We start from the raw sequence: 21,771 nt of genomic DNA on the forward strand, positions 1-21,771 counted from the left end.
AAGTTTTCCTGAATGCCACCTGTCTTGCTGCAGCCGTCTGCACCTCTTACGAATTCCTGTAGTTCCTGCCAACCCACCAAATCCATTTTTCCCAGATGGGAGAGCCAAATGCCATCCTGAAAAACCAAAATAATGGCTCCTCTACCATCCACTCTAGACGTCCACATATCTGATACCTCTACTTATCACTGGACAGGTCAAACTGGTGGAAGGTTTGAAATAAGATTTACAGAACTCAATAAATTCACCTTTATAATGTAGCTACCACTTTTTATGCGAACAGCATTAATAACAACTATATAAATGAAACTGAACTACTCATTCATCAAACATACTGAGGTAACAAATATCATGAGACAAAGGCAGGCACATTTACAAAGGCAATAGTATCGCGTTCACAAGCTATAAAGGAGCGGTGAATTGGTGCCGTTGTCATTTGTACTAAGGTGATTCATGTGGAAAGCTTTCTTATGCAATTATGGTCACACAACGGGAATTATTAGACTTCGAATGTAGAATGGTAGTTGGAGCTAGATGCATGGGGGCATCCAATTTCAGAAATCGATTGGGAATTTAATATTCCAAGATTCACAGTGACGGGAGTGTGCTGAGAATATGAAATTACCAGAATTATCTCCTAGCACAGATGACACAGCAGCCAACAGCCTTCACTCAATGACTGACAGCAACAGCATTCGCGTAGAGTTGTCAGTGCTAACAGATAAGATATACTACATGAAATAACCACAGAAATCAATGTGGGACCTACAACAGTGTGGCAAAATTTAGCATTAATGGGCTACAGCAGCAGACAACTGATGTGAGTGCCTTTGCTAAAAGCAGGGCATCACCTGCAGTTTCTCTCCTAGGCTCATAACCGTGTCAGTTGGAACATAGATGACTGGAAAACCATGGCCTGGTCAGATGAGACCCCGATTTCAGTTGGTAAGAGCTGATGGTAAAAGCCATGGACCCAAGCTGTCAACATGGCATTGTACAAGCTGGTGGTGGCTCCATAATGATGTGGGCTGTGTTTATATGGGAGGAACTGGGTTCTCTGGGCCAAGTGAACTAATCATTGACCAGAAACGGTTATGTTCAGCTATTTGGAGACCATTTGCAGCCATTCATGGACTTCATTTTCCCAAACAAAAATGGAATTTTTAATGGATGACAATACACCATGTCACTGAGCCACAACTGTTCGCGATTGGTTTGAAGAACATTCTGGACAGTTCAAGCAAATGATCTGGGCACTCAGATCACTTAATATGAATCCCATAAACATTTACAGAACATTATCAAGAGGTCAGTTCATGTGCAAAATTCTGCACTGACGACACTTACGCAATTATAGACGGCTATAGAGGCTGCATGGCTTAATATTTCTGCACGGGGCTTACAATGACTTGTTGAGTCTATGCCATATTGAATTGCTGCTCGACGCCATGCAACAGGAAGTCCGACAATATTAGACACAATCCAGTGACTTGTCACCTCAGTGTATTCCACACATCTGTTAGATGGATACGTTGATTTTTCAAACAATATGATCCTTAACAGTTACTGAGATATGGGGATCAAATAGACAAAAACATAAGACTAAACACAAATACTTAGATAACACAAGATATTGAATGTAACTGACAACTGGAGGAAATATAAAATGCAGCAAAGTGAACAGGCAAAAGTGAATAAAGGTGTCTAAAAATGGATGACTAAGTGCAAAATACCTAAGCAGTTATGGTTAGCAGATAACTGCATGCTGTAAAAACTTCGATGACTAGAAGAAAGATAGATGCCACTTACAAGAAAATTAAAGAGGCCTTCAGAGAAAACAAATGCAGCTGAACGGATACTGAGAGCTCCAATGTCAAGCTATATTGAGCAAAGAATGGAACACCAAAAGGTTGAAGAAATATACAGAAGAGCTATACAACAGAAATACCCTGACGAGAATATTATATAATGGGAAGGGAGAACAGATGATGAGATGGAAGACATGATACTTCAAGAAGAATTTGACAGAGCATTAAAAGACCTAATCTAGAACACGGCCCCTGGAGTAGATGACATTCGCTCAGAACTGCTGAAATCCCTGCTAGAGCCAGACATCACAACACTATTCCACCCATTGTACAAGCTGTAATAATTCCAATTCCAAAGAAGGCAGGTGCTGATGGGTGATCATATTTCTGAATTATCAGTTGAATCAGCCTTGGTTGTAAAATACTGACATACATTATTTACAGAAGAATGGAAACGTTAGTCGAGGCCAATGTGAGGGAAGATCAGTTAGGGTTATGGAGAACTGTAGAAACAAGGGAGGCGTGACTCTACAGTTTATCTGAGAAGATACATTATAGAAAGGCACATCCACATTTAAAGCATTAGTGGAGTTAAATAACGCTTTTGACACTGCTAAAAGTACTACACTCTTTGAATTCTGAAAGTAGCAGTATTGATAAAATACAGAAAGTAAAAGGGTATCCACAACTAGTACAGGAATCAGACTGCAGTTGTAAAGAGTTTAAGGACATGAAAGGGAAGAAGTAGTTGAGAAGACTGACACAGGCTGTAACCCACCCACAAAATTATCCAATCTGTACATTGAGCAAGCAGAAAAGGAAACCAAAGAAATAATTAGAGAAGAGATTCAAGTTCAGGGGAAAGAAATTCAAAATTTTAAGTTTGTTGATGGGTGTAATTCTACCAGGGATGGAAAAGGAGTTGGAAGAGCAGTTGAACAGAATGGAGAGTGTCTCGAAAACAGGGTGTAACATTAACAATAACAAACGGATAATGAAAAGCAGCTAATTAAATCAGGTGAAGCTGAGGAAATTGGATCAGCAATTCAATAGTACATTAGCTTCACTATTTGGCCACTAAAATAACTGATGAGAGCCAAAGTGGAGGGAGTATAAAAAGCACACTAACAATACAAGAGAAACACACGAAGAAGAGAAATTTGTTAACATCAAATATAAATTGAAGTGATGAGAAGTCTGTTTTGAAAGGATTTGTTAAGAGCAGTGATAGTCAACTGATCCCTACTGCCCACTAATGGGTATTCCAGCTGTCAGTGTGCTGCAGGTGGTGGGGGTTTTAAAAACATTTTCGTTAAATTTTCAATGAATTTTGACAAAGTAAGTAATACGTAGCTATTGTTATATGTTTTATAACTTTCTGTAACTATGCATTACAAATTTTATAATGTAAAGTTACTTCCATACTTTGTAAATCACAACTACTGCGGAACTGTTGGGTGGTAGGTAGTAACTGTTGGGTGGTAGGTAGTGACCTTTCAGAAAAAAAATAAATTGTATTTTATTTGGCAGCATATCACTTTGTGCAATGTGCTTTATTTATATAAATATCTGTAACTTTATACATATAACAATCTCCAAATGGAGTTATAAAAGACAGACTGACAGTACTGACTGGATGGTTGGATTTACAAGACTAAACGGTGAAGTCATCAGTCTCTTGGTCAAAAGTTAGTGATGTAAGCCAGAAATTTGAGCCAATTATAAAAGTATGTAGGAGTGGTAAAATCAGGGCTTAAAAAACAACATTAAAGCCAGACAAATATTTTAAATTAAAATTACTTCAAATAATTTAAGGAGAAGTGAAACTATATGTGTTAGGCTGGCATGTAGGTCAAGCAGATCAGAAATCTTCCAGGATTCATCCACAGGCTAAATAGACCGTACTTTCATTTGACCCCCGACGCCCGGCCCATATCCGCCAAAACAATTAACACTTTGGCAACCACACCCCACTATAGCATGGGACACAATACTGTGCTCGAAGGACTATGCCCATGTAGATCTCGGTCATGATTTCCACAATGTGCAAGCTACCTAAAGCTTGAAAATTGGACTAAATTTTATATGAGAATAATGTGTGTGGAGTGTATTACGAGGGGCAATAGTCCATCAGATGATGTTCCATGTTGCATCCTCAAATCCAAACCTGGGATCATCAAATTAAATATTGAGTGAATAAACTGGTATCACAGTATGAGAAGAGTAACATAAGCCAACCGAGTCACAATAAATTAAAAAGTGGCCAAGGTATGTCTATCTAATAAAACATAGGGCTATGTTAATGGACATCAGCTCCAGAATGCCAGGATGTGTAAAAGTGAGTAAAAATGTCTAGGGAGCCTCATAATCCCCAGTCATAGGGGCCAAGTAAAATGAGATGTTGCCTAGTGCTGTAGTATGCTTTATGTAGGTCAACTGAGGTGTTCAAGTTTAGAAAGCCTTTCAGATTGCTGTTTCCATCTGCCTTTGTGGCCAGTTGTATATCATCCCTCCCAGTAACCATAATGATAGAGGGATAAAGGGCCTCATGATTTGATAACCCAGCATAATCAGACTACCATTCTTTTACAGTTTGCAGAGCATGTTGGTGAGGCTAACCTGTCAACAGGTTTTGATGGAAGTTGGGTTTTTGCCTGGTTTAAGGATTGGGAGAGTGATACCATTTCACCATTTTGATGGAAAACAACACCCAGCTACATACGGTTGAAGAACTTTAATAGATAGAGCCCTTGAGTGACATTCAGGTGTCGGATCTGATTAGAAATTGAATCAGGGTCTGGGGCCCTATCACATAAGTCAAGAGTCTGAAGCTCTTCCCAGTCAGTTTAAGATTCATTATTTAATTTGGCATGACAAGGGAGGCAGGAAACAGGCAGACGGGATAGGGAAATGTCTGACTTTTCTTTTACGCCTACAAAAGATAGGTGGGTAAGAAGAGGATGCTGATCCACTTGCAAGGTGGGTCGCAATGTGTTTGGCAAGAACAAATGCATCAGTGGATATACCACAATGAAGAAGGAGAGTTGGAACGGTAGTTTATCTTTGGCAGCCCAGTAGACTACGGAGCTTGGCTCTTACCTGGGATGAAAAGGCATGTTTTTCCAATTCTATGAAGGTTGAGACCTGAGACGTTGCAGGATCCTTTGTCAATCCTGAATAGCTGTTTTAATGTCTTGGTATACCACAGTGCAACGACCAATGGATTGATCCCATAGATGGGAGCATCCCAGTTCCAGTGGTGATTGTACTTGCATCAAAGATGTCAACCTTATCCTTGACAATGCAGCCAGACTGGGGTCAAGATGATGGCAGATTGCATTAGATATGAAGAGTCCATTGTGGTAAGTGGTCACTAATGAAGTGACAAAGTGACAGTATCCCCAGAAAGGGGTCACTGTCATTAGAGCTTTGTGCTGTGATCATTGTAATGAAGTCATGGGACTGGGGGAAGGAATCTTACATAATCCACAGCCGAAAAGGAGCCACGGGCAGTGCTTAAGTGGGTAGGTGAACTGTCATTGAAGAGACTGACCAACAATAGAAAAAAAACTGCTTATCAGAAAGTGCCTACCAGAAGAATGGAACTTTCCCCAAAGGAGAAGGGGGGGGGGGGGGGGGGGGAGCATTTCGAAAAAGATTGGTCATATTTTGCGAAAATATGTTTTTGGTTGCATAAAGGATGATCTATGATCTCGGTCTGTGTAGCACAGGTGTCTATCATATTCTGTAAAGTTGTTGCATGTCACATATTGGTCAGACTATCAAAACTATACAGTTGTGCAAATCTGCCATTAAAGAGCATTGTCTTGGCACTGATCATTGTATGGAATATAACAACACATAACAACACTTAGGTTCTGGCATGCAATTCCAGCTGTTGGGATAGTGTTATTTAGGAAGCAGTTGAAATTAAATTAGCAAGTAACTTATAAATAGAGATGATGCTTTTGTTTGAATTCTGCATGGACTATCTCCCTCGTCAAAAAACATCCACAGTTTCTCTGCAAAACCAAGGTTTTAAATTCCCTTGCACAGTTCTTGCTTGCTTGCTTGCTTCAGTTTTGTCTTGAAAATGCCAGAGCATACTCCTGTCAAAATATCAGCGATTGCCGATGCCACCCAGCTGTATTCCCAAACATTGTTTGAACAAGATTCGGCGTTTCTGTAGCAACAAGATCTAAAATATTTCCAATGTGTTGTTCATTACAGTTTTCAGAAAATGTGTTCAGAAGTACTTCACAAGAATATCTGCCTTTACCGCTTGCAATGAACCCATAGACGTTCCAGTATTTACTCTGTAGCTTATAGTCACCAACTAATACTGCATGATCAGTGTTTCCAGTGATACTGACTGTAGACTTTCCTCAAATGGCTCTAAGAAGTCATAGCAGAATTAGGTGGCCAGTAAAAACATCCAACAACTAACTTGATTTCACCTAGACTTGTTAGACAACTTCACTGTCACACTCAATCCTACCTTGTCTGCAGCTTGTGGTCTACTGGCAAGCATTGCTACCTCTGGGTCCCGGGTTAAATTCCCGGCTGGGTTGGGAATTCTCTCTGCCCGGGGACTGGGTGTTTTTGTTGTCCTCCTCATTCCATCATCATTAGTCAAAGTGGCTAGATAGGAATGTGTACAGATTGGGAATTTGTATGGGCACCAATGACCCGCAGTTGAGCACCCCACAAACCAAACATCAATCCAACCCTGATAGATACAATATTTTTGTGAACTGCTATGAAACACTCCCCCCCTCCTGTGGTATCTAATCTGGTTTTTTGATACACATTCTGTGAATTGCTAAGCATCTCAGAGCTTTCTACTCTGGGTTTCAGCCAGCTCTCCATCCACAGAATAATTCGAATGTGAGAAATTACCTGGAGGGCAGTAAATTCAGGTTCTTTGTTATGAATACTTCGACAATTCACTGTTAAAATTTTGACAGTCAAAGTGTGTGTACTTCAGTCGTGATCTGATTTCGTTTTCTGTGTATATACTGGCAGGCATTCATCAAAGAACCTCAAACTACTCCAGAGCCCAAAAAACCCCCATGTGCACTCCACAAGTACTCCATTACCAGCATAGTTGCTTCCTTTGTATAGTGTGCTCCTGGTCTATCAACAGAAGTCCTACATCTATGCACCTTATAATGCAGGTTCAGAAATCTGCAGCCAATAGTCACAGAATTGACCGTTTCAAACCAAGGCCTGCCACTCGGCTTCAAACGAAAAGGACTCTGATCGACTCTGGGCATGATGCTGCAAATTGTGAACTCCGCTAGCACCCTGTGAGTGAGGCCTTCTGTCTTCACCACTACTGACAGCTGCCTGTAGAAACTGAAGCTGGCCTCCTCAGAACCCAAGCAACAGGCATCATTGGTGCCGACTTTGGCAACAGCTACTGCACCCTGCACCCTCAATAGCTGAAGGGAGGGCTTCCTCCACATCTCTATTGAGAATACCAATTCATATATTATTGAGAAATATAATGCTTAAAGTATACATTCATAGTGAGTAATGTATAGCTAATGTGCTGACGTCATACTTACTGATGCTAAAGATGATACAAAACGATGCTTATCATTTTCAGCAGTGAAAAAGTTCTTAATTGCATACTCCAGTGTGGCTACAAGGATTGCAGCTGATAATTCTCCTAATAATCTTGGAATTAGACCACTAAAGTAGCCACCAATACCATTCTCCCTATATATTTCGACAATTGAACTGAAGATGTTACTGAAACAAAGAAAATCATTTACTTTTTACAGAATCAACAACAAATTAAAACCCTCTCCTCTGCAGAAAACACATTAGGTGAAAACTGTCAGTACAGCCAAAAAGGTTTAAGCCCACATGAAATTTAGAGCTGTGCCAGTATTAGCCTCACTTTTGGTTCAGCCCCACACACCAACTAAGGCACAGCAGATGAGCCAGACAAAATATGTTCAGCAATAATGTGTCACTCACTGAACTACTTAAGGGTCAAGAGTTTTGCTCACAGTCCCTCCAAAAAATTTCTAGGTTACATTGACTGTAGGCTTTTGTCACATGGAGATGCCCTGACTGTGCCAACAGTCTTTCAATAAGGGGGCTGATGAGATACTAGCCACTGCTGAATGTGGAAGAATCAGCAATAAACAATTTTTTTAAGTGCATAACACCTTAAAATTTCTAGGTCTATCAAATGAAGAAACCACAATGCTTGTATTACTAATGAACTATTAATTACTGTGTATTAGTATGTGACTGTTCAATCTTTAAGTGTGTCCTTATGCTGTGACAACCTTCAACTTGCTCTATCAAATCAATGGCAGGGGGGCAAGCAGTTTGCCATAGATATATTATTGCACTCTGCTGGAAGGCAAATGCATCAGTAATCATGAAAATGACATGCAAGAATGTTTCGAGCAGTGTAAGGAAAGAATACGGGATTGTGCAGACTCCGCTGTTCCTACTTTGAAATCTAACACTACTAACTGAATATTACTTTGTACACATGACCAAACAGAACACAAGAATACTCTTGTAGAAAGCCACTAGTCCAGTGCCACTAAGATGAAGTACGAACAAACTTGTCACAGAATAAGGACATTGTTCAAGATCAAAAAACAGTTGTGCATTAATACATTGTGACAATTATTTCTTTAGAAATTCAAGCAGCCTTCTCACATTTCATATAATTTACGTGACCATCATCCCACACTCACAAGCTCATATTTAATAATTCATTAGGAGATTGGAATAGAAGGGAGAACCGATAGAGGTACTCAAAGTACCCTCCGCCACACACTGTCAGGTGGCTTGTGGAGTATGGATGCAGATGTAGATGTAGATATATATATATATTTAACAGCTGTTGTTGAACAGTGCCAAACAACATCTATGCTGGCCAAAAAAACCCACTTATGTGTGATATACTGGGTGTATGGAAATTTCCATAACAAACTTCTAGGACTTTTAGAGAGGAATGAGTAGGTAATATTTTGAATAGAAAGCTAAATATGGAAATGTACTGTTTCTGTGCTACAGCCAATTGAACACATGGCTGCTAAGTATAAAAAAAGGTTTCACGTACACAAGCTGCCAGGGCTAGTGGCTGCTTCTTCCTGCAGAAGGGTTGAAGGGGAAGAAAGAGGGGTGAAAGAAAAGGACTAGAGAGTTTTAAGAAAAGGGATATAGTTTGGAAAAGTCACCCAGAATTGCAGGTCAGGGGAGACTTACAGTCCCTCCTCCTCATCCAGCCTGATGAGCCTCCCATAACTACTCCTTTTCCCAAGCCTATCGAGTCTTTTTCCTTCACCCCTCTCCCTTCTCCTTCAACCCTTCTGCCAGTAAAGGAGCCACTAGCTCTAAAAGCTTACATAATTAAAACCTTTTTCTTATATGCGCATTCTCTTGATGCCGTGTGGTGAGTAGATTTTTATCTACACAGTTATATTATCTGTCAAAAATCGATTATTTTTGTTGTTATATTTGCTAGGTAGGCATGCAACAGGGCAGTCATGGTAGGGGTGGTTACATCAGATCAGCTAATGTCATTTGACATCTACTCTACCTCTCTGACCTGGTTTGAGCCTTATTCATGTGGTTGGGAGTGTTGGAGCAATATGGTTGAGTCCACATTTGTAGAACACAATGACGTGATCCTTCTGAAAGGCAAAGCTCCCTATAATGGAAGAGCTGCTCGGTGCCTTTATGGAGATTTTTCTCCACCACGTCTGACTTCATCACATACCCTTTTTGCCACAATTACACAACTCTTAAGAAAGGATGCCTCCACTGTCAGCAGGCATGACAGTGGTGCTCTATGGAGACACTGCACACCCAAATTATAACAGGCCCTACTGCATCACGTTTAAGAGGAATCCGTCAATGAGTACAAGAGCAATTTCTTCAACTGTTAATTGGTGTAATTGTAAAACAAATGACATACTGGGTCAATTACTTTTAAAAGTGGCCATGTTACCAACATGTTTTCAAATGGTTGTGGTGTGGAAATGACATGGTTACATATATTAGTTCAAATTCAAAATAGTATCTACTCACTCCCATCTAGAAGTTCTAGTAGTTTGTAATGGGAATTTCCAAGCACCTTGTACATAATCAAAATGGAGCTTCACTTCCATTTTTATGCAAAACAATATACTTGCCAGGTAGCTGTAGAGAGAGAGAGAGACACGCACAGACATAGATATTCACAAAATCATTAGGTTTCATGAACAAGAAACTCCATCTGTCTCTTCTTGGTCTGGGGTCTCAGTTGACATTCCTAATTAATTCCTAATTTATGCCTAGTCTTGTTTACTCCAGCTCTTTACTCTTTTGTTAGATCAAGAAAATTTAAGTAAAAAACCTAGCAATTTTGTTACTATCTTTGAGTGGCCTGTTTCTGTTGACACATAACTAGAAATTTTATTTGGTACATTTAGTTGAAATTACAATGTGAACATGTGAAAAAGGAGCAGACGTCAGTCACTATTATACTGAATAACTGAGAAGTGTAGGAAATAATACTATTTTTTTGAACTATTTCATATTGATCCAACCAACTGTTTACTATATAAAAAAATAAAAATGTTAGAGTGTTATGTACCTAAGGGACATAATGCGAACAGGAACAAAAATTTCATAGAACCTTACACATGTTTCAGGGTAGAGTTACATTTTATATGCTCTTTATTTCTATTTGGTTTACTCTCAATTAGTTTCACATCCTTTGTTGCAAAAGTTTGAGAGATTGCAACTTTATATGGTTTCCGTGTGCTGAATCCAAGTACTACAGTAAGTTAGCCTTCCAGAAGCTAGGCCAATTACATAGAATGCTGTACATTGTCACTTTTAAGTAAACTAAAACCCTATTTAAGGAACTGAAAATTAGCTGCTCCATAACCAACCACCATATAATTGTAAACTCTCTGCAGAAGAAATTCTCTGTAGATAAAGAAGACCAAGCTTTCTTTTTGGCAGTTCTAAATGAAATGTTCAATGTTTTGGCATCACAATGTGTGTTACCATCTGTAAAGTGGGTTTATTTTAAATCCTCAAAAACAAAATATAAATACCAAGGAGGAGGATTAGAACAACATCCTGACAAAAGTCCTATAGTTGCTGGCTTCAAAGTACCCACCAAAAGTATATCTGCCTTGGTTGATCAACACCTTCACCCCACAGTACAAAGACGTCCCTCCTATATTAAAGACACCAATCATTTCCTAAATCATCTGAAATCCATGCCTGTCACAATCCCACTACACGTCTTGTTTGTCACCACTGATGCCACCTCCCTCTCTACCAACATCCCCCATGTACATGGTTTGTCTGGAACTGAATGTTTCCACAGTCAGCAGCCACCTGATTCCAAACCTATGACATCCTTCCTGCTCACCTTAATCAATTTTATCAATTTTGTACTTACAAACAACTACTTCACCTTTGAGGAGTAGATATACAAATCAGGGGCATGGCCATGGGAACTAGGATGGCTCCTTCCTTTGCCAACTTTTTCATGGATCACCAAGACGGGGCTTTTGGTATCCATAAGTCTTCAGCCCCTGGTATGGTTGAGAGACATTGATGACATCTTCACCATAGGGGCTCATTGGTGAGGTTGATCTATTAAAATTCCTGGAATATCTGAATACCTCCTCCCCATTAAATTTCACATGGTCCTATTCCAAATCCCATGCAACTTTCCTAGATGTTGATCTCATCCTCATCAAAAGCCAGCAACACACTTCTGTCCACATCAAACCTACTAACAAACAACAATATTTACATTTTGACACTGCCATCCTTTCGATGTCAAACATTTCCTCCCACACAGCCTTGGCATTCGAGGCAAACTTATTTGTTAGAGTGGAGACACTTTACAGCAATACACCCCCATTCTCACCTCAGTCTTCACTGGAGGTAATTACCCCACCAGCCTAGTTCAAAAGCAGATATCCCAGGCCCCCACATTCAATCCTGGTACTGCTGATCCCACCAAAAAACAACTTCACAGCATGCCACTTGTTGCTCAATATTATCCTCATCTGGAATGTGTTAATCAGCTACTTCAACAAGGTCAAGACTTCCTTAAATCATGACCTGAAATGAGATCCATTCTATCTGATTTTGCCCACCACACCTAGAATAGCTTCTCGTCACCGTTCCAATTGCTGCAGTATCCTTGTCAGGCCTTATGCACCTTCTGCACCCATCTCCATAGCGTATGGCTCCTACCCCTCTGACTGTCCCCAATGCAAGACTTGGCCTATGCATTCTTCTGCCATCACCTATACCCATCCCGTAACTGGCAAAACATATACTATCAAAGGGAGAACCACCCGTGAAATGACAGGTCATGTGAACACTGTTCGGCCTTTTACATCGGCATGACTGCCTCCAAATTAAGTTTCGTGGTGGTGGAGGAGGAGGAGGAGGAGGAGGAGGAGGAGGAGGAGAATAATAATGATTTGGGGGAGGGGACCAAACAGTGAGGTCACTGGTCCCATCATATTGGGGAAGGAAGTCTGTTGTGCCCTTTAAAACGAACCATTCCGGCATTTGCCTGAAGGGATTTAAGGATATCATGGAAAACCTAAATCAGGATGGTTGGGCACGGGTTTGAACCACTGCCCTCCCGAATCCCAAGTTCAGTGTGGTAACCACTGCACCACCTCACTCAGTTATCAGTAAGGATGAATAGCCACAGGCAGAGGGCGTGTACTGGCAACACAATATCTTGTTGCAGAGCGTGCTCTACAACATGACAATGGTGACCTCCGTGCCTGTTTCACCACAAGCACCATCTGGATTCCTCTCCCAGACATCAGTTTCTCATAACTCCGCAGGTGGGAACTAGCACTACAACATGTTCTTGGTTCTCGATACCCACTTGACTTTAATTTACATTAATTTCTTCCATCTCAGCATTTCTTCACTCCATTTTACTTTCCTACATCTTTCATTTTCTGACCTGTCTATTTTTCGCTGTCTCCCTCCCACCTCTGATACATACAATCCACTTAGCTTTTCACTCTTATTAACTTGTGTACAATGTTGTATCTTGCATATTACACTGTTTTCTATCTTTAAGCTCTCAGGTTTTGAAATTTTGTCCAGTGCAGTCCCCAACGATCAGTCTTTCCTTCTCATCCCATCTGGTATGTCTCCCCTGATCCGAGATTGTGGGTGACTTTTCCGAAATCTACCTCTTTTCCTAAACCTAAACTTCTCCAGTCCTTTTCCTACACCCCTCTTCCTTCCCATTCAACCCTTCTACCGGAAGAAGGCGCCACTGGATCCGAAAGCTTGCATAAGTATAACCTCCTTTATGTGCATGTTCTGTCACCACTTGGAGAGTAGATTTTTTAACCATCCAATTACATTATACTGACAAAAATTTGTTATTTTGTTGACAATGAAATGGCGATTACAGAGAATTTAAGCTCAGGTGGGACAAGAATAGAGAAGGAAATAGGCCATGTCCTCTGAACATGAACTATCTCGACATTTGCTTTAAGCAATTAAGGTAACCATGGGAAATCCATATCAGGATGACCAGACAAGGTTTTAAAGTACTCTTTTTCTAATGCATGTTCAGTGTTTAACAACAGCACTCTCTTTGATATACAAATGGGCACAGGTTTATTAACAGTTACGCCATTCAACACAGCCCGTAACATAAATACAAGAAACTGCACACTTATAACACAGGGTTATTGATATTTCTAACATCTGGGAACAACCACCTTCAACTTACTTACATTATGGAGCCTTTATTAACTACTGTATGATTCAGTCCACTGCAGCAAACCACTGAAACCCAAATGACAGACTGGTATGGGGACAGAGAAGATTTCCAAACTGACGTACGACTTTCCTGGATCTAGTTCTTTGTTTTCTTTAGCTTTGTCAGTAATCAATATGAGGAAAAGAGGAATTAACCAAGTCTTAGACATGGGCTATCGTGCTGCTGCCAGGACAATGAATAAATGAGGCTGCCTGTGTCTGATGAGCGAAAAATCTAATAATACATGACCTGTTTTGGTTTATCTGTAAATTTATTACAAAAGTTGCTGTCACTTGAAGATGTTACTTTTGTTTCTGCTAAAAATAGTACTACTCCAATTTTTATTTGTCCAGTTCCATGATAAGTCAAGTTAGTTGGTTTTGCTTCTGAATGCTTAAGTATTTTAATAACAAAATCTGATGACTTATTTCTATCTTACCTATATTTGTCCTCACCACCAATAAATTGCGCCATCATCCGATATGTTATCACAGCCAGTGGCTGGCTTGCAATAATTCCAGCTGTGCGAGCTGTTATGTCAATAGTCAGTTTATTAACAAGTCGCGAAATCCTTAAAAAGAAACACATTAACCCCAACATTAATATGATAAATTTTTACTTTATTTATGCAATGAAACATTTACACTCTCAGGAAAAGTACAGTAAAGGATCCTTTGTATAATGTACCATGTCAATTAAGAAAAGAGAGGGAAACTCAAGGCATGAATTGGATACAAATCTTGTTTAATTTCCCTAAAACACATTTATAGATTAATTTATTATCATTCTTCACATGTGATTGTTTAGACAAACTACTTCTTTTTCCTTTACCAGTACATAAAATAAATTGTTTCCAATTGCATCAGCACAAGGACAATTTGAGTTCTTCAGTGTTCTGCCATGAGAAGTTGGCAGTTTTGCATTGTTTTTGGCAGTGACACATCGTCAGTTGACTGCTGATGAATGATGAGTTAGTTGTGCAGCACATCCTTTTATACAATTATTGGGACTTCTGTCCCCAGGTACAGACACCATTGTGCTCAGTACAGCCATACTTCAGTGACTTGCTAGCTGCTGCATCACCAAGGGTTTATATCTCGCTTCACATTGCACCCTCTGTGTGTCAATAGGGTCCCATATATTGCAAAGATAGAAACATTATCTATGTTCACTGCATGTCTGCCAAGCAAAATACCTACTGCTTCTTTAAGCACAGTTCCAGAAGAAACACAACCATCTGAGTACCTTCATTTTTAATAATTCACCTGAGTACTAGAGTCATGGACATGAATCAAAAACTGAACTCCCATTAGTTCATCAATTGGGCACTGCATATCAATTTTTTGAAACTGCCCATGGTTTATGGAGAAACAAAGGTGCTCAGACTACTTTCGCCTAAGACTAAGTATGTGAAGAAGCCATGCACATCTCTCCACAGAGCCTAATGAACAAAGATAGCAGATTCTATATTAGCAAAACATGGGATGCCTCATGTTGGAGTCTGAGGGCACATAGTGAAACAAGATGCATCCTCTCTCTGATGCCTGCCACCTGCAGCCAGGAGCACAGATAAAGAATGATGGAAGGAAGATGAGAGTTTAACATCCCATTGACAACAAGGTCAATACAGTGTGAAGGCTCAGAATATGGAAAGAGGAAGGAAATCAGCCGTGAGCTTTGAAGGGAACAATACTGGTATTTGCCTTAAGTGAGACAGGTAAATCACATGAACCCTAAGTCTGGATGGCTGATCAGGGATCTGAACCATTATTCTCCCAAATTCAAATCCAGTGTGCTAATTACTGTGCCGCCTCACCCAGTGATTACAGCTTACATAAAGTGCACCCTCAATATCTCACTGATCATCAGTTACTTCATGGAGGCAACATAGATTATTACTTACCGTGAAGATTTGTTCTGACAAAGGCTGTGGCCAAATGCTTATGTATAAGTGTCTTACTTGTGTGTGTCTGTGTCTTAACATGTGATCTTCACAGTAATTACCAAATTACCTTTTCCTACATTATTGATATTCCAACATCGAGTTTCCATTGTTTAAATTACAATTTTGCAGACAAAATATCAGACAGTATGGGAAACATTTTTTTAAATGGCATTGCAAATTGGCCTCTCATTTGACACCCAAATAACATGTTTTGTATGTACTATTGCCTTATTAAAGCATTAAGTCTGCCCATTTGATTGAAAATGAAAATCAGTCATAAGAAGATAAATTACATTACTGAAAGGATTTCCACGCCCCACTATTACAGAAAGACAAGGTGTGAAGTTTTGGGCTCAGAACAGAGAAGGATGAGATAAGTGAAACTTTGATTTAACATATGGACCATGTTCTGCAAAAAATATAAATCAGAGTCAATTCTACATGTGAAAAAGTTTTAAGTAAAAGTACACATATGAACAGCAAAAAGCATAAAATCGCATCTGCACTGAGTTTAATGATTATTGAGAGCAGTTTCGAAGACTGAGGGGGGTGGTGAGGGGGTAGAGGAGAGCATACGAGGCAAGGAGGTAGTAGGGGGATAGTGTGAGATAGGTCTTTCAACAGATGACTCAGTGGCTGCACAAGGGTGCAGAGGATATAGTAAATAAAAAGAGGAGAAGGGAGCACAGAGGAAGGTGGGAGGGGCAAGGGTGAAGGTGGAGGCATGAAGAAAAGTGTATGCAGATAAACAGTCATCTCCCCGCACTTCAAACACACTCAAACCAGGAAGGAACTAACATTTTGTACAGCGCTAATTACCCTCTGGCAGAAACTTCCTGTATTGCTGAGTATGTACATGAATTATGGAAGGAAATGAGCCAAATACTAGGAAAGCTGTTTCCCATCACTAAAGTCTCTCATTTCACCCAACAGATTTCATCATACCAGCTTTATATAGCTAACTTTGAAGATTTCAAAAAATCATATGATGCCATGCCTGCATTGCTGCAAGACTATGAATTTAAGTGACCTTTTTGTCAAAACATCCCTCCACAGGCTATAAGTCCTTAACAGCTACTTAAACCAAAATACTTATATTTTCAACTTTTCTTCTGTTCTTTAACTGGCAATACAATGTGTCAAACAGATATCTGACACTTAAGACTCTCATCATACAGTTATTACCATATTTTTGCAATAGTTATCATGACACTGCAATTTTCAGGAAGTGTGTTTTCCAGATTGTAATAAGCTCCTTCTCCCTTATTTTCAGTATGATTCAAAGTTCCTTACAGCAACAAGAGCTGCTTTTTGTTAGCTTCCTGGCTAATATTTACTAATGTGAGTTATGAATTGTTCATCTCACTGCAGTAGCATATTAAATAACCATGTCACCCACAAGATGGTCAACTGTCTTGGGTCCTCCAAATTGTTCTCACTATGAAACAGGATCAAACAAACCCTCTGTAAAAATTAAGATTCCTCTACACACAAATCGAAGCACAAAGATTTAAAATACATGTAGCTCAATAGAACTTTCATTGACTATTTTGAAACTGAGGTGCAGCAGGCTGTTGGTTTGGCAATTTCACACGGCACTCTGACTTGTTTTGAGAAATTCAATGTTTCTATGCTGGAGATGCAGATTACTTGCTTTTAGATAATGTCATTGGCTGACTGGAGAGTGCTTAAATAGTCGCACTTGCCTTCAGATTCGTTCTATGGAAAATATGAAGCAAACTTAACGAAGTCATACCAGTGGCAGTATCTACGAGTGACAATGAACATGGCACTAGGCAGTAGCTTATCTGAATAAAAATCTTCTTCATACCTCTCCTACTCTGATGTTTTTCCCTATGATCCATCATCACTCTACTCTTCCCACATAGTTCTCAAAATATTTTGCTCACTCAACAAAAGTGGTATTTGTGAAATGTATTAACCCTCTGGTTGCTACAGACATGCCTTGCAATGCAGAGTTGAGTGCTGCAACATAATTGTTTAATGTACCTACTCATAAGTAGCCTCTGGGCTTCCTCCTGGGACAGGGATATCCAGCCTGCCTTGCTCTGTGCTGAATATTTCTGGGGTGCTTTTTGTGATGGCTTCTTCCATTGTGCTAAGCTTTGTCACCACCATGACATTACTGTAGATGTGAAAATTAGTTTCCGACTTGTCTGCAAATTTACAGTTGTTACATAGCTCCAGCATTGTAAAGGTGCCTTTCTTCCATTGTTTTTGATCTGATTCTGGTAAATCATTTGGAAAGTTACTATCACTTTCAGAGTCTTTAGATTTGGATGAACTATCAATTACATCTCTCACTGAAACGTAAAAGATCTAGCAACTCGAGATCAACATATAAATCTTATTTGTAAAACACATTGTTATAATTTCATAGGATCACTGAGTGATAATTAGCTGCACTGCTGCACAACACAGTGTCGTGAACAAGAGTTAGGTGTGATCCTACAAAAGTGCTCAAAATATGCTCAAGATGGTGATATTCAATACCATATTGTACAGTTTCTTATCTGTGGTTGAATTCTTTAACACCCTTCACCTAAATCTCTAAGAAGAAAAAATACAACTAGATTTGAATTCAGTTTTACATTTCTTAATTGGTGAAAAATATAAAAGATTCCTTATAAAGCTTCAAAACCTTTGGATCAGTTTCTAGTGATAATAAATAATAATTTAGATTTCTATGATGTCTTGATATTACTGTTAATCCATTTAAACAAAGAACAGACAACATGTCATCTTTAAAAAGCCATATAAACAGAACTATTATTAATATTGAGTTGATAATTTATTGTTTAACATGTATGAACACAACAGAACAAAATTATTACTATCAATGTCATGGGGTGAGAACTTTTCACCTTACCCATGTAAAGTCTGATTCTAGTTTGAGATGCTATGGTGGACTAGGGAGTAGTAGGCTTTAACCACAGTGGACATGTACTGGACATTATCGGCACTGGCTAGAGGAAGTAGGAGGTCAACAACAGTCATGGAGAGAAGAACCAGCGGAGATGACCACGAATTTAATAGTGACTGTCACTCCCATGTTAAAAGTGAAACTGTAGCAGTTTAGTAGCTTTTATTGCAGTGAAACTGAAATTAATTATGAGGATAAAATCATGGAGCTGGAAAATTCCACATTTACTGAAACTTTTAAAAAATGAGTTAGGATGGCAAAGTCAGTCTGACAATTTTATGGCACACAGTGAACATCTAGTAATTTTTTTAAATTATTTTTGCAGCACTGTTAAAAATTCCATCAATATTTCTCTACAGTTACACCATTTACTCAGTATGGGTCTTGGGTTGGCTACAATTGTAATTTCAAAAAAGTTCAGGCTGTTCAGCACTGTAGCGGAAACTATGACTTCTTTTTAATTTAATTTCCAGTACAGCAGTGAGTGGACATATTCATCTTCACCCACAAATCCACATTACAGACTGTACTACATCAAATGATGGGGAACTGTTTATATGGTTCAGAAACACACACTATGAGCTCATCTTCTCAAATCTCTTCCTAGCTATAGGCCCAGCTTACTAACATGCTGATAGCTTTTCTCCAAACAACAGATTATCAATCTTTGTAGTTCTGTGTGTCTGTTCCTCAATGAATATCTTCTATAATAACTAACAGATTTCAGTACGGATGCTTTAGTGACTGAGCTGATCACCACAGGTCCCACCCGCTCTTTTATACTAGCGAAGTATGTATACTATAACTTACAGTTGATTGTAAAGAGCCCAGTTAACCTTTCTGAACATCCAGTCATAGTACCTCCATTCAATACTCTTCTCTGTTAAACATATAATGTAGGTAGTTATTAACTGGTCTTCAACACTTTCCATAAAGTGTGTGAGTAAGGTTACAAGAGCATTCTGGGACATTAGTGGCAGACAAAGTCACGACTGCAGAACTAAAATGTGTCATCATGAGGGTTCAAATGGCTCTGAGCACTATGGGACTTAACATCTGTGGTCATCAGTCCCCTAGAACTTAGAACTACTTAAACCTAACTAACCTAAGGACATCACATACATCCATGCCCGAGGCAGGATTCGAACCTGCGACCGTAGTGGTCACGTGGTTCCAGACTGAAGTGCTTAGAACCGCACAGGCACACTGGCCAGCCATCATGAGGGTTAAGTAGACACAGAACTGTGTATTTCAATTGCAACCACCTACAGATCTAATGCAGAAGAAGTGACCATGTTCCAATAAAGCTATTACTGATAGGTGAGCGCTAAGGATAATGGGTGAGGAGTTCTAACAGTAACAAACAAAGCCCAGCAGCTTCACCTTCCATCATTTTACCATTCAGGTTGTTATCTTCAGAGCTTGTAGCACTTAGCAGGCATGTAAGGTGGAGTCTGAAATTTCTCTGGTGTCTTACTAATTGCTGCCTCTTGAAGATTCTATGATTTAACTTATACAGTCCAAGTTGCTACAAAATGACAAAGATAAGCAGGGACAGCATTATGATCAAGTTCACACATTTAACACAGAACTAAATGACCACAGCAAAAAGACACTGTGGCATACATACAACTCCTGAGAAAGTTTACTGCAACCACCATTTTCTACCATGCAATGTTTTCACATATCTACCATCACTATGTAGCTATTTATTGAAATAATGGAAATGTACTATTACTACCAAGAAACTGCATTACCAGTAAACAAAAAAAAAGTTCACCATAACCTCACTTTATTGCTCCACTTTCTTCCCGAGTACAGCTTTTCATAAGTAACAGTACCCATTCACTGGGTTCACTGGATATTTGTCAATCTCTACATACAATAAAAATCGAGAAAATTTGTTTATAAGATGTGGGACAACTGTTTGTACCTTCGGAAAATTACTGGAATGTTGTTTTGTTTCAGTTTCACAACAAAGTCACTTAACACAGCTAATTCTGCAATCAATGTTTTTTCTCTATTTTGTAATGTAACAATCCAGACCTTGTTTAATTTATGGCATTTTAATAGCAATATACACTACAGGAGACTTACCTTTCCTGCTCCGAGAGTCTACTCTCATCACATTCTTCGAGATATTTGTCTCCTCCTAAATATGTAGATGTTTGTGAATAGACAAGACCGTTAACAATAATTCCACTGAGCCTTGGAGATATACCTCTAAAACATCCAGAGACACCATCAATTGTCTTGATGTAAGACACTGTCAACAAAACAATTTTTGTTAGTACACTGTATACTTGCTAAAAGAAGAATTACGCACATTTCTATGTATTTAATGTGATGTTACAGCTGACAGATGCATAGCTACCGCAAAAATTCATTGCTGTGCTCCAATAAACACATTACAAAATAGCCACACTTCACGTCCACACAACTGTTTCACACCTTCTTCCACCACTTCAAACAACAATTTCTGAATGGCACAGTAGTAGTAGTAGTAGTAGTAGTAGTAGTAGTAGTAGTAGAAGTAGAAGAAGAAGAAGAAGAAGAAACTTAAGACATCATACAAAACATCTGCATGTTGTCGCATTTTCTACTGAGAAGATAAAATTATAGAAGTGATTTGTTCCATATCATAACAAGAAGTCACAATTCTGGACATGTAAACAAGCAACTAACCAACACACAGAATGACAACCACTCAAACTAACAAAGAAATTCAATGCACGGTGTACTGGCTTATTTCTGGGTTTTATTGGGTACAAGAGGGGAGAGAGATGAGAAGTGCAAGAGAAAATAAGATTTAGTAATGTTGTGGCTGACTTAATGCAATCAATTTTGAGACTAGGATAGCAGGAAGCATAGTGAAGTGGGCCAGATTTAAGTTTCATACAGCAGCTAGAGGGGAAACACTGTTAAGCTCTACTTCTCACACAGTTCCCAAACCTTTGTTAACATTGAAACACCCATACCTCCAACTACAGCTTTTATTCAACAGCTGTCAATTTACACATCATAATGCCCCTTGCCTATAGCCCAGGCAAAATAAGTAGAACTTATCCAAATACTATGAAGATCTCACAGATACCTTATCAGATGAAGTACCCTTCCCATGTGTTCCAGTTCCTCAACATTCCAGTCACTGCCACCTTTCCCCAGCATCTCTGTTAAACAGGTATGAAACAACAAAACCTTAATTATCCTAAATGACACTAACAGCCCATTCATATCATCTGCCACAACTTTGAAACGCTTGTCAAGATATACCTAT

The 21,771-nt window shown here is 39.2% G+C and overlaps 1 protein-coding gene across 1 annotated transcript in view; it reads right to left on the reverse strand.

The window, feature by feature from the left end:
* LOC126173337 (mitochondrial carrier homolog 2-like) overlaps positions 1-21,771 on the reverse strand; it is a 64,331-nt gene that overhangs the window by 30,205 nt on the left and 12,355 nt on the right. Inside the window, exons 3-5 of the mRNA XM_049920948.1 lie at positions 20,592-20,760; positions 14,045-14,176; positions 7,379-7,565 (exon numbers count right to left, since the gene is read on the reverse strand). Of these exons, the coding sequence (XP_049776905.1) occupies positions 7,379-7,565; positions 14,045-14,176; positions 20,592-20,760 (488 nt within the window). The remainder of the gene's footprint in view (positions 1-7,378; positions 7,566-14,044; positions 14,177-20,591; positions 20,761-21,771) is intronic.

Source organism: Schistocerca cancellata, chromosome 1, assembly GCF_023864275.1.
Source record: "Schistocerca cancellata isolate TAMUIC-IGC-003103 chromosome 1, iqSchCanc2.1, whole genome shotgun sequence".
Taxonomy (NCBI): Eukaryota; Metazoa; Arthropoda; class Insecta; order Orthoptera; family Acrididae; genus Schistocerca; species Schistocerca cancellata.